Source organism: Drosophila arizonae, chromosome 5 (genome assembly GCF_054131065.1).
Source record: "Drosophila arizonae isolate 15081-1271.41 chromosome 5, UAZ_ARI_1.0, whole genome shotgun sequence".
Classification (NCBI taxonomy): Eukaryota; Metazoa; Arthropoda; class Insecta; order Diptera; family Drosophilidae; genus Drosophila; species Drosophila arizonae.
Window position 1 is genome coordinate 2,146,623 of NC_142925.1, and position 17,531 is coordinate 2,164,153.

Here is a 17,531-nt window from a genome sequence, read left to right on the forward strand (position 1 = left end):
CTTACAAATTTGCAAGTCTTTTTAGCTGCTGTGACTTACTTACTACTTACTATTATTTAGATTCAATAGAATTTATATAGTGAATGGCTGAAGATTCTACATTACTTTTTCCCAGTGCTTCTAACAAGTGTACATGTAAGATATGGGAAAGATCAGCCAGTAGAAATGTAAGTAAATAATTTAATATATACTTTAAAAGAATTTCCTTATAAAGTAAAATTCATAAATCACATCGAATATTTTCCCAAACTCAATGAATAATCAAAGAAAGTAGTCAGAGAAAAAACCGGCAGTTATAGAGTATTAAAATGTCGGCTTAGCCATAATAAATAAACAGTTTCGTTTGTTAACCAAGTTTTCGTAAATGGAATTGGTTTTAATTGAAAGCCAATTGGTTGCGACAGCAGCACAATTTCCTGTCAATTCTCGCTCATAACAGAGACACACCGAGATTGATTCACAGGTGAGTAGCAGGTGCAATTGCAGTTGCAGTTGCAATTGCAGCTGCAATTCAATTAACAATCGGCTTCAATCAATCAATCCAAATAGATGTTGTTTGTGATTGATTATAGCAAAAGTCGTGAACTCAGCTAGTTGCTTAAATCTTGGCCAAACTTTTGCCGTTAGCTTAGTTCCAGTTGATTTAATAAAGAACTTGCAACTGTCCAGCAGCAACAGTGATTGATAACTAGCGCAGGCACGATTAATGACTGAATTATATATTTATCGTTTAGGCGTTTAATTAGTTTGATATAGTTTCGTTAATTGGCCTATCGATTAATCGGCTAATTGGATTTTGTATTTGCTGCCGGCCCTATGAGAATTTAATGGGGATTGTTAAAGTAATTCAACTTTTGCTACAGCATAATAATTGTAACATATATTTATATCTACATATATGTATTTACAATGCTCCAGTTACGCCCGCTTGCCATGGGGAATTACTATAGTCCCGGCCCATCTGGGGGCAGCTGCTGTGGCTGCCGCTGTTGCATGCAATTTGATCACTGGGCCACAGCCGCAACGACTAACCGCACTATGCCAGCCGCCTCCTGCTGCTGCCCCGCCCCCTTATGGCAAAGCTGCGCACAATCTCGCACACCTGTCTCTGTGCGGTCTAGCGGACATTCCAATGAACTTCTACTTACCAGCAGAAATGCCAACAGCAGCAACAGCAACGGCAGCAGCGGCAGCAGCAACAATTTGGTCATTGTCACCCAGCGGGGCTTTGTCATGCTTCACAGCACACAAATATGTTTCACACGCACACACACACGGGCAGAAATATGCACACAAACAAAACACATACACTAGCACGTAAACGAACGTTGACAATTTAATTAAAACACGCAGATAGTCGTGCTCAAGCGACAAACGGGACATCTGCTGTCCCACGCTTAGCTAGCGCCACTCTATGCCTTATTATTATTTCATTATGATATACAACATTTTTCAATTATAAGCAAAACAGATTTCCTTTCTTTTTTGCATTTAACACCATTATGCACTTGACTTTTTAGCACTGTAAAATGTCCTTTACTATCGATATTGCTTGGTGATCGAAGCGGAGTTAGCTGCCAATTTGAGTAAACGACATTTGTAATCGTTCTCTTTACTCAGGGAGTGAGCGTAAGAAAACGATGTGTGCAAGGAATGTGAAACGATATTTGTTGCATTTACTTGTACATTTAAAGCTGTGCAGCATACGATATTCCAAGCAGAGGAAACGATATGAGACATATCGTAAATGGCTTATATGCTGTTGCATTGGTCTTTATGCATACCATTTCTGCTCTGGCACCTGACGAATTGCCAATTGGCTGTGCAGCTCCAATTGGAGCAGCTGCTTAGTCAGCGGACAGGGCAGCCGCAGCAACTGCTTCAACTGCAAAACCAACAACAAAAGCTACTCAATATCGTATTCAACTTCTGCTCCACATTTCGTCATATTGTACTTTGGTATTTACTGCGTCTTGCTCTGTTTACCTCCTGATAAGAATCCAATTCGGGAAACGGAATTCATATTTAAATTTTAGAGCCGCTCCCCTCATTTCCGTTGTCATTTTGCATCCTTGACGGAATTTTGTCTATTGAATTTCTTGGCTGCTTTCATCGAGCACCTTAGATTGAATATCCTGCGCATCCTGCAGCGAGCCAAACCTCAAATGCAGCTCATTGAGCGTATCGTAAGTAAGATTCCGATTAAATAAGCTAATATCGTAATTCGATTTACATTGCAGAACTCTTGGTTGGCCTTGCAGCTGAGCTTGCAGAGCAGCAGAATTCATATCTCTGGCATCGTCACCCTCAATCACAGCTCATTCTTCTACTTATTTGCACAGACGGTGGAAAATTCGCTATTATGTAAATGGGAATGGATTGGGAGATGATTAATATTAATCAATATATGTTTGTCTGTGGTATTAAATCTTTATATTATATATTGGTTCCTTAGAAATCAAAGAAACTTTTTGTCTATCTATATCGCTTTATACTCAATGGGAGAGTAAGTTGCGAACGCAATTTTATTTACTTTCACTCATCTTACGATATTTGTATGCGTGTTATATATGTACATATGTTGTTATTCGCTCAATAATGCGAATAAATTCCAATATGTTAGATTAGACTTACATATGCGCACTTTACGATAGACAGGCAAGCATATCGTAAATGCAGCATAGCAAAGCAATTTGAATAGAAATGATGCAAACGATATTTGTGTTATTTACGCATGTGTGTATTTTGTATGTAAGTATGTATATGTCTCTGTGCATGTGTATATTAATGATAAAATACTATTATTCAATGAGTTTATTTTTCTGACTCATATCGTAAATTAAGATATTTACGATATACAAAGTCTATTTATATATGTATGTATGTACATACATGCCTTATTTATTAGCTGCAGAGCGAAAAATAAATAAACGATGTTTGCTATTCTTAAGTATCGCAAGGTAAGTAAGCAGTATTCCTTAATTAAATTATTAATATGTACATATGTATGTATGTAAGTATGTATATACATTTGTGTATGTGCGTGGCTGTATATGTATGTTCCCGCAACTGAAACTGTGCAGGCTTGAGAGATTGTTTCCATATAATTTCGAGTTTATACCTCTGCATAGGTTCTTTTAAAAAGGACACGTTTTCATATTCTTACCAAGCAATTTATTTTAAGTTTTGAACTACTAGAAAGATTTTTGTACCTATTATTTCTAGTTTTTTTTTTGTTTTTTGTTTTTTTTTTTTTTTTTTGTAATTTCCGTTTTTTCATTCGGATTCTAACAAGATTATTTTTTAATTTGTGCCATAGAGATGTTTGGTTAGGGACATTCAAACAACTCCAACTGGACTCCAATTGGACGGTAGAGACAGAGAGAGAGAGAGAGAGCTGAAGAGCAGAGGGCCAAAGGTGGGAGTAGCTGACAAGAAAGTTGTGAAAGCCAAAGCGAAGCCCAAGTTGAGAACCCACTAGGAAACTGGGTCAGCAGTCAGCGTCGAGTGTGTAGAGCGCGAAAGTGTGGCGTTAGAGGGAGATGGAGATACAAGCACACACTTATACAGCTGCTGGTGCTGGTGCTGGTGCTGGTGGAGAGCATGTCAGATAAAACGAAATCCAGTTGTGTGGCTTTTCGTGGGAGCCGACCACCAAATGCTTTTTGTTAAGGGCCACAGCATTTTCCTGCATTTGTATCTGTCAGCTACTTGCTGCATTAGAAAAAGCAACAAAAACAATTATGCGCCAAAACGCTGCCTGCCAGATGAGAAAAAAAAAAACCTAGAAAAAAATGACTTCAGCATACAGAAAATGTGTCCAAACTAATGGCGCTGACTCAGCCTCAGTTGCCGACGCTGGCAGAGAGAGCGAGCGAGCGAGAAACCGAAAGCTTTGCTGAGCTACACAAAACTACATGTTCGTACATATGTACACACTCAATGTACATACAACAAATACAGATACATACACAGTGGCGAAACACGAACACGTGATACCTGATGTCGGTGTGTGTGTGTTGAAGCTGTCGCAGTCGCAGCTTTTTAACGAAACTTTTCGCTCGCTCTCTTTGTGTAAAGCGCGCGCGCACTTCTAAGTAAATTCAAATTCGACGCGCTTTTTGTAGCTTTCGCTGACACAATATGTACAAAGTATATATGCGTGTGTGTGTGTGCAGGGGTGTAACATACAGAGAACAGGGGAATTGTTCGCGCAGCGACTGCGACGTTGACGCAGCATTTAAGTGTGCCACATTTTTTTATGTTTGCTGCCTGGTTGCCAAGCGCGCGCACTCACACAATTACAGCTACAAAATATATGTATACTGACATTCTGTTTTTTTTTCCTTATGTCAAAATGGATGTGAATTAACAGCCAAACGTTAGCGTTTACTGTAGCATTTCAATTACAGTCAGAATTCGTGTCAAATGCATATTTAGAAAAATACACACATCCATATATATGTAGATACATACATATATTTGTATGCATGTACATATTTCAATTGTTTTGTATGTACATATATCTGACGCTGCAAGTATAAGAAACTATTTGTCGTTTATCGACATTTCGTCTGTTTACTTAACCTAAATGCGCGTCTCATACCGTCCAGCTCATCCACACATGTGTGTATGTCTGTATATTGGACTTATGTAAGACTGGGTGCGGAAGTGGGCTACATATATACAGCGAGCAAGCATATGTAGTAAACAAAGGGGAGTGAAAGAGATGAAGAGATAAGGTGAGAGCGCGCGCGCAGCCAGGGGCCGCCCTTTGCTCTAATAAATACGAGCTTTTTTAAGTGTACGCCTACACACAACTACAAAACAAAAAGCTGTAAACTAAAGATAATACAGAGGGAAGGGGCGAGGGGGCTTAAGAGAAACGCAGCATGTGTAAAATTTTGCCATTTATACATATATTTTTATATTATTCCACTTAATGCATAAAGTTACTTATATCGATTTAAATGGGATTACATACATACATATTTATATGTTTTCTTTTTTTCTGCATGTACACAAGAATGGAAAATTGTTAGAATATTTTGTTTTTTTTTGTTTTTGTTTTTATAAATTGTTGCATAATTCAATTAGTCTATAAATGAATTGTGGGCGTGTGTGTGTGTGCCCCGCCTTGGCCTATATTTGCCTATTAATATTGTACACAATTTACTTCCATTCAAGATATAATTGATATATCAGACATACATACATATGTAAACTAAAAAGGTTGTTGCTGCCTGCATTAAACATATTTAATTATCTTTAAAAATCGACTAAAATCAAAAAGGGCAACTTTCAACTATATATATGCATATACTTGATTTTTATGCATATAACAAGGTATGGATTTCAATGCCAATTACAGTTGGTTATAAAAAATTAATAGGAATATGCGTAGATTTCTGTATATATAAAATGTTTTAAAGCCAAGCGAAAACGTTTAAGATATTTATTTTTAATGTGTACAAAAAATTAAGCGTGAATTGAAAATGATTTTTTAAAAATTATATGTAACTATACATACATATACAACGATATATATATATGATTTAAAGTTATTACATATATGTATATATAAATTTCATATGCGCTTTGTTGCTGCTGCTTGTTTCGTTTCGTTTAGTTATTAATAATTAATTATTGTTGTTGACCTTTATCAATATAGCAACAACAACTACATATATACATTGATTTTTTTCCTTTTTTGTTCATTTTTTTCCCTTTTTTTTTTGTTGTAAATTCTGTTTTTTCCTGACATAGAGAGCTATGGGGGCACGTGGCATTGTTGTGCCCAGGTATAAAACCACAGGTAAATACAGGAATTTGCAATTTTTGTTCTTCTTCATTTATAGTTATAATACAACTGAATTAAAAATTGGTTGTTATTATTTTGTTAATTTAACATTTGCTGGCATTTAAAATGTTTCGTTTTCTCTTCGTATCGGTTAATATGTATGTATGTATGCACGCATGTGTGTTTGTATGTTTCTTTGTTTATATATATATATATCTCAACACAATTAGATACTACTAAATACAGTTCGAATTTATCATATATATATATCTCGGTATTTAACAGCTGGCTTTCTATATCTTTTTTTTTTTTTTTTTGCTTATTGTTTTCCTTTTTTTTTTTTGTTTTTTTGATTTTTTGTTTTTTTTTTTGTTTGTAGCTAATTTGCTTTTGTAATTTCATTGTTTCATATTTTGCTTAAAACGATTTACTAAAAACTAAACACATCTCGTTAGTATATATATATATATAATTGATTTTATGATGATTTTTGTTGGCCCGGCTACGGCTCCAACTACGGACACGGAAACGGCAACGACTACGGTTACGACTTCGATTACGACGGCTGTTGGCTGTTGGCTGCTAGATGCTGCTGCTGCTGTTGCTGTTGCTGTTGGTCCGGCTGTTCGTTTTTTATATTTTTATCTGCTCGCAAATCCGTACGCTGCATTCATTCAGTTAATGTTGACCACCTCCTGGTTGTCTACGACAACGGCGCCGCCACCTCCGCCGCCGCCGCCGCCAACTCCACCACCAGCTCCGCCTGCTCCACCATCAATGGCCATGTTCAACTGTTGGGTAACATTCGATTTGGCCAAGCAGGAGCGGGCGACTGATTCAAAGAGTCTGCAATTGTATAATAAATATTTGTAAATACAAAAAATTAATCAAAAAATTGGCTTACTTCAAATTTAAATATAAAAAGACTTACACTAATAGATAGATATATTTTTAATTTAATATTTTGATTGGCAAACGTTACAAATTAATAATGGTAAAATGTTTACGAATGTTTCGGGTTGAAATTTGATTTCTTTTTGCTTTGTACATGGGATACATGAAAGGGGCGGATTTGCGAACGTTTGTAAGTGTGTGTGTGTGTGTGTGTATAATGGGAGCATATACAATTACACTTGAGATAATCAGTTTGGCTTTTAATAAACTTAACAACTCTTGCTCTATATTATTATGCTGCACACTGAATGCTGTTCAAAGGCTCAAATCGATTAAATACAATCAGACATTCACCAAAATATCTGAAAGCAAAACGAACGATAAAAACCATAAATAATCACGCAACAGGTGTAGGAAAATCAGCTGAGCGAGTGCAAAGGTGTATGCAGGTGAACAATATACATACAACAGACATATAATAGTTAAATAAGTAATACTACCGATCTACCGAATGGTCTCTTAACTAAATCGCTTACTTTGTTATCTCGGGTGCACAGTGCACGAAATCGTGATCCCAGAACTTATAGATCGGATTCTTGATCAGTTCAATGAATGTGATCAATAGGCCCCATGGATGTGGACGATTTACAATCAGACGTTCGAGTAGAACACGCGTTATCTGCTCCTGTATGGCCTCCGAATTGGCCTCGGCAAACAAATGCAAGACTGCACAGCTGAAATAGTGTGTGTGGCTATTCGGATAGCGCAACTGATTGGCGATCGCATTGAGGAACAGATAACGACCCTCTGTATCTAGATCGACAGCCAGGTTCTGGAAGATGTCCATGTGAGCGCTGTGCGCTATGTTCGAGGTGTTTGGTACGAAGTTCTTGTTTCTGTTGGAATAAATTGAGGATATAATTAATGACTATAGTCCATTATCGTAATAAGTTGCTCTTACCTGATCAGTGCAATGGCCTGGGTGCCAACATACATGACCAACGCATTCATCAGGGCCATATTGTAACGTGTGCCCGGCTCTGTGGTTACCTGCAAATGGCCGCGTAGCTCTGATAGGAAAGTGACAGGGGCGCGTGCCTTTAAATACGAATCGAGATCGTTACGGAAATTGGCTGGCTTTATATTGTTGATATAGCTTTTGCACACTTTCGGTGCATTGCTGCTGTCCGAGAGCATGTCGACTTTCAGATTGGGCGTAAACGGATCCGGCAGACGCATATTGCGTGGAAATGCGGACAATATAATGTTACGCATCTGAACACAATTTGGGGGAATTGTGTCACAGAAACCAAAGTGATAATCGCATAGGAATTCCGGGAAATCGTGCAACAGCACGAGCAGGACACGCAGCGTGCCCTTGTAGAGCAATTGTACGGGCTTGCCCAGCTCGGTGTTGCGCAAGAATGGTGCGAGATATTTGAAGAGATCCTGCAATAGCTGTGAATATAATGGCCAGCCCTTTTGGCCAGGTATCTGGACCAGGATGCGGCCAAGGAAGACGCGATGTGAGATTAACTCAAGCCAGGCAAAACAGAAGCCGGGCGCCACGCTTGGATTGAGCAGATGATATGTGTAGGCAAAGGCCGACACAATGCTGTGCATCAGCGATTCCAGTGTGCTGTCCGCAGAGCACAGCTCCATGAACAGCATCATGAAGAAGCGGTGATAGCCCACTTGCTGGAAGCCAACGCCGCGCATCTCATGATCCTTGATCAAAGTGCCCAGCACAATGCCCAGCACCTTATTGAGCAAATTGATCTTTGTCGTCGGATTGCCAGCCTCGCCCGAATGCCTAACCAGCATAGCGATCAAATGTACAAAGGCATCGATCCATTGGAATATCTGGTTCTTCGCCTGATTGATGGGCAAATTGGGATCGCCGAACATGCGGTAGACAACGTCGGTGCAGATCTGTGTTGCCTGCCGGAAGAAGCGGGTAATCAAATCGTCTGTCTTGAGGATGCCATAGCTGTTCATCTTCTGCACGAAGGCGCTGAAGTTGCGTGCATCTCGTGTTGTCTGCTGATTCTGTTGAGTGTACAGAGCGACCCAATCTTTGAGCAAAAATTCGGTTTTTTCCTGCAGGCCTGGCGGATCATCCATATCCGATGACTACAAAAAAGGAAATATCTGTTTAATACATTTCTTTAACATCGTTGTTTATATGCCCAACTTACCCGGACATGGTGCATGCCAGAGTGTATGTAATGCGATGCGCCGGTCGGATAGCGTTCTCCCGGATTGAACGAGCCATAATCACTTGTGTTCAGATTGCCCGACCATAAGGTCTCAATGGCATTCGCGATGCATTCGGGATAGCGATGACGCTGCTGTGACAGACGTCCAAGCACCTCAACTGTGGCCATGAACTCATTGTCGGAGACAACGTTTATGACACGATCCTCCATGATGAGACGCTCGAGCAGTGCAATGGCAAACGAGATGGCCATATAGTTGTTGCCATTGTCGATACAGTCGCGCAACATGCCATCGAACTGATTCAGATTCACGAAATGTGAGGTGATCAGCGCGCGTGCAGCTTCCACATTGTAGCGCACCTCTTCACGGATATCAAAGAAGCATTTGGTTACCGCACGCTCCGTATTGGGTGCTCCAAAGCTGTTGTGTAACAAACTCAGAATGCGCAAGTGAATGTCACGATAAAGTTTCATTTGTTCCATGTGATCCTGGACGTTGATCAGGCCCTCGGTCAGACCCTCCACGGCACGTGTCAGCAGATTGAATGCCGACTCCTGATCACGCAAGCGTCGCGTGGCCATCAGGGCATTCAGCAGGACATGCATCTTGCTCGCCTGCAGCTGGAGCGTCGGCACATTGATGGCCGTATTCATGAACGCTTCCATTTTGCTGGCCACCTCGGCATAGACCATGCTGCTCTCATCGTTGGCAAATACATTCGGTGGCTGCAGATCCTGTGGCTTCGGCACGAACAGAGCAATATCGCGATCGCTCATCTGCTGGAAGCCAGGAATGCTGCGCGCGAACTCTGAATAGACGGCGTACAGTGTGGGTGGGGCTGGGCCCACCTTAAGACGCACTGGCTCCGGCAAACGCTCCTGTTGATAGCTCAAGATTTGCGCATCGACAAATCGGCTGCCCTCTTCGCGTGCTATTTTCCTCGTCTCAAAGTCGGTCGACAGTCGTCGATCGATCTCGAGTGCCGACTTCTCAGCCGATGTCTTTTGTATAAATGCACAGACCAATTCGACATTCTCGTTGGCCAGCTGCATCGATGCAGCCTGTATGTCGGACATGCTCGGCACACCCGTCAACGCGGCCATGAACGCTTTGTGCAAGTTCTGGCTAATCGCCCGTGCGATCTCGTCCTTTCCAGTAATCATGGCCATACCGGCGGCCAGATTGCGCACCATCTGATGGGCGGCAGTGCGCATACGATTCTCATCCGCATCCAGAGCGAAATCCTTACGTATGATCTGTTCAGTTGTGGCGCATGCAATGCGTATGCTACGATCCACCACCGGCTGCAGCCAATCGGTAATTGTGCGCTCGATGGCATTGACAACGATGTGCTTGATGCCTGGATTGGCGTGCAGGAATGGAATATTGTTGGGCATCACCAGCTGCTGGCCAATCAATTGGAAATTGTTGACATTCACCTCCAGATAGGAGAAACGTGGCTCTGGCGGGGGCAAGACCACCTGGCTGGGATCTGTTGGCAAGTTAGGTGACGACACCGAGCCAGATGCATTCGCATTGGACATCATCATGGCCTGTGCATCAACCTCAGCTGATGGCGGTGGCTGCGGTGGTTGTTGCTGCTGCTGTGGATGTTGCTGTTGTTGCTGCTGTTGCTGCTGTTGTTGTTGAGGTGGTGCCTCAACAACCTTTGGCTTGGGCTGCGACATTTGCTGTTCGATCAACAGCGGACGCGATGGATCCTTCAGGTAGATAACAGGTTTGAGCTTCTCCAGTTCCAAATTCAGTGTTTTGCACAAAACTTCAATTTCGAACTTGAGATTGAGCTTGAGATCCGGCTCCTGATGCAATTCACCCAATACATACATTATGCCCATTGTCCAGGGATTGGGAGATTTGAATATGCGCGATTTGGCAGATGATTCCAAGATCTTTGCCACGAATGGCACCACAAACAGCAGCTCCTGCTGACCCTTGTGATACGCCTCGGCCAGCAGGGACTTCAAATCCAAATCCAATTGTAATATGGGACGATTGCGACCAAGTGTCATCATGCCCAGCCAATGGCCGAGATTCTTGAGCAGACTGCGATCCGAAAAATTGATCACACCCTTATCAGAGCGTAGCAGTACCTTGATGTTACGCAACGTCTCCTTGGTCACATAGCGATTAATCTCAACATTCTTCAAGGCATCCAAAAAGTTGTAGTACAGCGTGTGAAAGTTGAACTCCATCGAGGCACGTTTGAGCACCAAATATTGTGCTAGCCATGGCCAATACTCTTTGGTCATGATCTCTTTGATCTCCTCGCACTTTTGCGGTATATTCAGCTGGCTGAGATTGTTGAAGATGAAGGCTGTCTTGTCCTGTATGGGCTCTGGCGGCACAGTAATCTTCTCCTCCTGGTTGGCTACGAGCAGGGTATCGATATTTGTGGCATTCGCAATGGATTTCATGCGCGCGGCATGCGCCAGAACCACAGGCGGCTTTTGTACATTCGGAGCTGTGGGCATGTTGCCTGGAAAGGAATTTGAAATACAGTTAAAAACGGATTGGGAATTTATTGATGATATTAGTGGTTCCATACCTGGCATTGAATTGGCACGATATAGCGGTTCAGTTGCTCCTTGTGCTATAGCCGACGACGGTATTGTATTGCTCAGCCCAATCAACTTCTGGGGCGGCGGCTCCTGGCCATGCATGCCGAATTCGACATATTGAATCAAGTGCTGAGGAAAGTCGTTGAAATGCGGTATGGAGCGAATGTGTTCACAGTATTTGTTGTAGGTGTGAAGACGCGTCTTGAATCGATCAAGCGCTGTTACACCAAAGTAGTAGAGCTTCGATCCTTCCGGTTTGCGCAATGCATCCAGAACGCATCGGAGTGATAGACCAAGCGCCACGAATGTGGGCACCAAATTGCGATCAATGATGCCGCCGAAGAGTTGAGCGGTTATCTGCAGTTCCTTCTCGGGATAATGGGAGAAGAAGCGATATTCCTCGAACAGATTGCGCAGCATGCAAAGGAAAACCTCTTGCTCGCGTCTATGACTGGACTCCTTGAAGCGTTGTAGTATGTCGAGTACTTCATCAATCGAAAGCGTCGGATTCGGTTGATGATTATAGATGCGCTGAAAGTACGAGTTGGCCTCATCTTCCACCTCCTTGGAAACGGGCATCTGCAAATCGGCCATGACTGGATTATTCGGATTTGGTGGCGTCGGCGCTGGCTGCGGTCCCGCTGGCAGCATACGTCCCAGATTCCCAACATTTGGTGGCGGTTGCGCTGTGATTTGTATGGGTATCGGCGGATAGGGGTTGGCGCCGGCCGTCATGAGACGCGATGGAGATGCTGGAGTAGTAGAAACCAAGTTGTCTGTAGCCATTCATAAAGATACGTGTTCGAATAAATGTGAAAATTCAAAATACAAAGATATATAGCTGTCGTCTGCTCTACCAAATGAACTCGATTCTCCCAATTTGTATACTTACTCAGCATATTGCCGAAGTTGAAGGCGCCGTTAGGACCCCCCAGATTGAGACCAGCCAGATTGTTGGACATGTTTGTCAAAGGATCCATTCCGCCCGGGCCAAACATTTGCTGGGCATTCAGATTGCCTGAGAAGGGCTGCTGCTGTTGTTGTTGTTGCGGTGGCGGTGGCACTGAGCCAGGCACGATGCCTCCACCCGGCAGATCCATGCCACGGTGTCCACGCAGAATACTCGGCGGAGGTGGCACCAGACTCGGTGGCACCTGTTGTTGTTGCTGCTGTGCGGCACGAGCTTTGTTTGCCAGGATGGCCACATTGCCAGCCATTTGCATAATCATCTCAGCTGTCTCCGGCTGCATACATGTATTGATGCACGCTTGGAGACAATTGATCATCGTGGTCACCGTTTCGGGCAGCAATTGCGCCTGCTTGGGCGGCAGTTGATCTTCGGGCAGCTTGGAGTTCGTTACTTGCGGGCAACGGCGTTGCAGCACCTTGATCATTGCCTGCATAAAGGGTTCACCATGATCGCGTATCTTATCGCTCAGCCACTTCTCCAGCTTCAAGTACTCGCGCCTCGATGCCAGACATGCCAAGTCGATGATAAAGAGAAACGAGCGTGCATTGAGCAGCGAGGACAGTGCCTTTAGGTCCTGGGCCAAATCAAGAATACGCGACAGCTTCACCTGATCGAATTCGCCGCCACGCAAATACCATTCTGACATGGCGTTCATGATACTTGGCCGCAGCTGAAAATTGGTGGAACTCCAGGCGCTGGCCAAGATAACATTCGAATTAGGATGATTGCCCAGAAATGTGGGTATTAGCTGATTGAATAGATCCTGCCGCAATGGTGTCAAAGGTGGATTTATGTGCAGCAGTGCCAAGAATAGCACGTCCGGACAATTCTGCGCTGGGAACTTAAAGAGTTCGTGCACCTGACTGTAGTAGCCCTTGTCTGCAATCGACAGTAACACCTCAACCAAATGCAGGGATTTCCATGCAGCTATCTCCTTTTTCTCGGCATCGGGTGGCGTCTTTAGCACATCCAATGCTGGCTGACTGATTACGTAATCGGCGAATGAGAATAGATCTGGATTCTGCAGCATTGTCGTTATCAACGACAATTGACCCTCTGTGTTAGACCAGTGACGATAAATGCATTCCGGTTGCGGAAAGAGTTTCGATTGCGTCGACAATCTCAAAATGGTCAACAGCAAATCCAATCCGATGCGATCCTTTAGCACAAACTCTGGATGGTCGAGCTCTGTAGGAATATAAATTGAAAATTTTGATATATTTTTATGTATTTAATATTTTTATGTTTCTATAATCACTTTGTCTACAATTTGTGTCGATAATTTTTGAATACTATTGATGGTTCGGTTAAAAAAACTTCACATGACAAAAACAAAAATAAAAAAGAATAAAAATAGAGTTTTGTTAAGCCAAAATAACGAAATTAGTCAAAACTGTGACAGAAAATAAAGAAATGACTAAAGATAATTAAAGAGAATATATAGCGATAACACTAAAACGTTTGTAGTTAACAAATGTACCTAAAGTATCTGCCCATTTACTATAGTATAGTAAAAAGGTATAACTTAAATAGCACTTACCCATGCAAACTTCCTTCCAGTTCAGCTGTGGCGCCAACTCTTTGAGCGCTTGCACAAACACCTCTGGCTTCCATGTCTGTGTTGCATCTGTTGTCTCCTTCTTATCTTTTTTCTCGCTGGCCGCGCTGCTCGATTCGCTGCTGCCATCGTTATTGTTGTTGCTACTGGTAGAATTTTGCTGTTGTGCTGATTGTGAAGCATTGGAGCTGCTGCTGCCTGCGGCCTGCTGTTGGCCTGGCCAGAAGTTCGCTGGCGTTGGCAAATTTACATTGCAATCAAGCAGCGACAAGTGTCGCCTACACATGAGGCCAACAATTTTGGCAACATCTTTGGGCTGCAGTTCGCGTGATCCACAGCCGCAACACAAATGATTTCTACAATCTTCAACGCTCGATGTAAAGTCATAACCGATTTCAAGGATTAAATTAATCCAAGATGTGTCCATAATATTATTTTTGCCCTGCAATGAGATGAACGATGTAATTATTAATGGTAATCGAAAAGAAGGGATTTACTAGAGACTGAGATTTGTACCTGATTTGAGTATATTATCTCGGATAAATGGTCATAGATATCCTCAATGCCAACTTCATTCAGATTATCTGCATTTGAGCTGCTCCAGCTGCTGGTGTTCGTCGTGTTCGTGTTCGTCGTTTCCTCCTCTGCATCAGTTTCGTCGTCGTCGTTCGATTTGGCGGCCGTCGTCGTCGTTTCTGTTGTCGTGTTGCGATACAAAAGTGGCGCTAAGACCAATGGCACCGCTTCACGTGGAAACTCCTCGCGCAGTTTCCTTAAAAACTGTGACTCCAGCTGAGGTGTGACGTACTCCCGCAAACAGCACAACAAATATTGTAACAAATCAAAAGAGATTTCGTGAAGACCACTAGCAGTCGCTGCTGAGGCTGAATTGTTGCCCAAATACGAATTAAGCAGTTCAGGCAAAGAGCTACGCAAATTTTCTCGAGCGCTCTGCCTTAGCTCTGGATGCGAGCTGTGGGTAACCGCTAATGCAAAAATGCACTCACAAAGCTTGTTAATGCCAGTTAGCTTGGCAACCTGTCCAACCAACTCAGAGAGTGCAAATGGTTTCAGACCCTGTTATTCAGAGAAAGAAAGATAAAAAGTCGATCAGCAGCTGCTTCTTTGAATTGTAATTATAGTTTATAGTGTTTCGCTTTACGCACCTTTTGTTTGGCAAAATGTTGATCGAAGGCAAAGCATATATTTGTGACAAACGAGGAGCACTGCAGTTGCCGCTGCAAATGGGCGCCCAAGAGCTTCGCCTGCAGCTGTGCGGTGACGTTCGGCGACGGATCGTTCAAGTTAAGTACCGTGAACAGATATCGCAGACAGCTACGATCCGCTTCGAGGGCGTAATCTTGGATAAACTGTAAGCGAAACGTCGACGAGAGCATGAAAGAAAAGCAGAAAAGAGATTGAGGTAGATTAATATGGTGTTTTAACCCCGGTTTACCTGAGCATGTTGCCGTGCCCGGGCAGCAGAAGTTAGAGATCGATAACACATGAGCAATTCATCAAAAGCGGTCACACAATTAACTGAATAATAATTGATGCAACTATTTATAATTATCTTCTTTTTCTTCGATTTTCATTGCACACTTTGAAATTTTGACAAGTCACAAAGAGAAATGTGAAGCGTAGCTAGCTCCACAACGATCAAATATATATAAAAAAAAAAACAAACTCAAATGTGAAACTAAATTGAGTGTACGCAGAAGCGAGACAACAGCTGTAGCCGCGCAGCTGCTCCACAAAAAAAAAAAAAAAAGAAAAAATAATGCAAAGCGAAAAATGACATACAAAGTACTCAAAGCAACTTTTAGGCCTACACACATACAAAGGTCTGCACACATACACACACATCCATCGCAAAAGGGTGAGCAGGAAGGCAAGAGGGATTTTTGGTTTGCATATTGGTGTTGGTAGCCAAACCAATTTTTTTTTTATGTATGCATATAAAAAGAAAGTAATACTAAGCAGATGCCTTACCCAAATCTAGTCTTATTGATGATTTTCGAACATAATATTCAAGTAATGGTAGACAGTAAATGTTCATACACTGAACTTCAAGGGCTGGCGCTAGCGCAGCTGGCAGAAAACTTTGTACGCTCTCTTATATACAGTTTTTTTTTTGCACAATTTCACTGGAGTTGATACACTAAGTTGCACGAATTGATGTCGTGCACAGTTTAAAGTTAGTAATAATGTTAGTTTTACACATTCCAAATAACTTGCATCTTCAGCCAAGCAAGTTAATTTTTTTACAAGAATATCGCGCAGAGAAATTTTCTGCCTTTACAGAAACTGTAATGGCGTCGGCGAAAATGCATGTGCGAGCGAAATGGCAATATAGCCGTTGTGCGATTAAGTTGGCAGCTCCGCCTGTGTTTGACTCACAGCCGATATGTGCAAAATTTGACAACACTTATTGTATTTTTATTGCTCTTGCAATTGCTTGTTGTTGTTGTTATTGTTTCAATTATTTGGTTATGTATTTTAAAAACAAGGTTAAATGTGAAACGTACCTGCTTTATTTGTTCGTTGCTCTCATTAAAATTTCGTTTATTCACGTGTTTGACCAAATTACGAATCTGCTTTAGAGGCGTCAATTGGTTCTCTACGTTCATAATTCTACGTATCAAATTTGTTGGTTCAGTGTGCGGTGAGCTTTTCCTTTCTTTTTCGATTTTATTATTTTTTTATAGTTGTTGTTTTTGTTTGGGCTCTGCTCTGCGTTCCGCTATGGCTCGGACGACTGTGCCTTGTGGTGGGTGGTGTTGGTGTTGATAACGCCGAAAATATTGTCGGAAATACTTTTTTATAATACGTATAATACGTATTTACCAATACTCGGAAACCGTCTTCGTATTGGTGCTTGACGTATTTGTTGCTTCTTCTTTAAACGTAAACGTAAACGGCGCAACGTTTCTCTTTTGTCGTTTCAATATTGCGGCGCAAATATCAATATATATTATATGCATATATATTTAGTATATTTGCTCATTTATAAATGTTTTTTGTCTTCTAGTTTTTGCTATTTCATGGCATTTGGCTGAGGCCCCCCTTCGTAGGGGCCAGCAGCAGCTCTACATTTCTTGCGACTATTTTGACAATCGAAACAACAATGAAATTGCACAAGTCTTTGGGCTAACTGTTGCTTTTATTTGGCTAACTGAAAATACCGTCCAAAATTTTGCCAGCACACACGTAATTGGAAAATGAATGAATCGCACGTACACACCGACACTCACACACTGACAAACGTACGTGATACGCACGCACACAAAGGCAATGACACCAAAAATTAACTTGAATTTTGTAAGTACGGTTAATGTACTGTTTATATTCGTTAACAAAATAATACAAATTTCCTTTATAGTGGGCGGGACTTGTTAATTAGTCCACTAGTTGATATTGAAGTTATGTTTAATTTGGATTAATTTAATCGCTATTCGATCGCTTTAATTTTTTGTTCGTGTCTGTTCCACAACTTTAGTGATGTACAGG

General features: G+C 42.0%; 1 protein-coding gene across 5 annotated transcripts; it reads right to left on the bottom strand.

Moving 5' to 3' along the window:
* Positions 1 to 4,897: 4,897 nt before the first annotated feature.
* On the bottom strand, positions 4,898 to 17,511 carry Not1 (CCR4-NOT transcription complex subunit 1). 5 transcript variants are annotated; one of them, XM_018011757.2, is made up of 10 exons: positions 16,550 to 17,510; positions 15,188 to 15,391; positions 14,538 to 15,098; positions 14,004 to 14,463; positions 12,386 to 13,651; positions 11,481 to 12,245; positions 8,893 to 11,411; positions 7,656 to 8,827; positions 7,231 to 7,590; positions 4,898 to 6,646 (listed from the first exon to the last, which is right to left on the bottom strand). In XM_018011757.2, exons 1-10 carry the CDS (start codon positions 16,649 to 16,651, stop codon positions 6,475 to 6,477), a joined length of 7,581 nt encoding a protein of 2,526 aa, XP_017867246.1. In that variant the 5' UTR covers positions 16,652 to 17,510; the 3' UTR covers positions 4,898 to 6,474. The 5 variants fall into 5 exon arrangements, with proteins under 5 accessions (XP_017867246.1, XP_017867245.1, XP_017867247.1 ...); XM_018011756.2 differs by having other exon boundaries at positions 11,481 to 12,269; XM_018011758.2 differs by lacking the exon at positions 16,550 to 17,510 and adding an exon at positions 15,478 to 15,655 and having other exon boundaries at positions 11,481 to 12,269.
* Between the last annotated feature and the right edge of the window lie 20 nt (positions 17,512 to 17,531).

Coding starts and splice junctions, on each gene's coding strand:
- Not1 (XM_018011756.2), bottom strand. CDS start 16,651: ATGAACGTAGAGAACCAATTGACGCCTCTAAAGCAGATTCGTAATTTG. Junction 13,652..14,003: donor CTGGAAGGAAGTTTGCATGG/GTAAGTGCTATT, acceptor ATATTCCTACAG/AGCTCGACCATCCAGAGTTT. Junction 11,412..11,480: donor TCGTGCCAATTCAATGCCAG/GTATGGAACCAC, acceptor ATTCCTTTCCAG/GCAACATGCCCACAGCTCCG.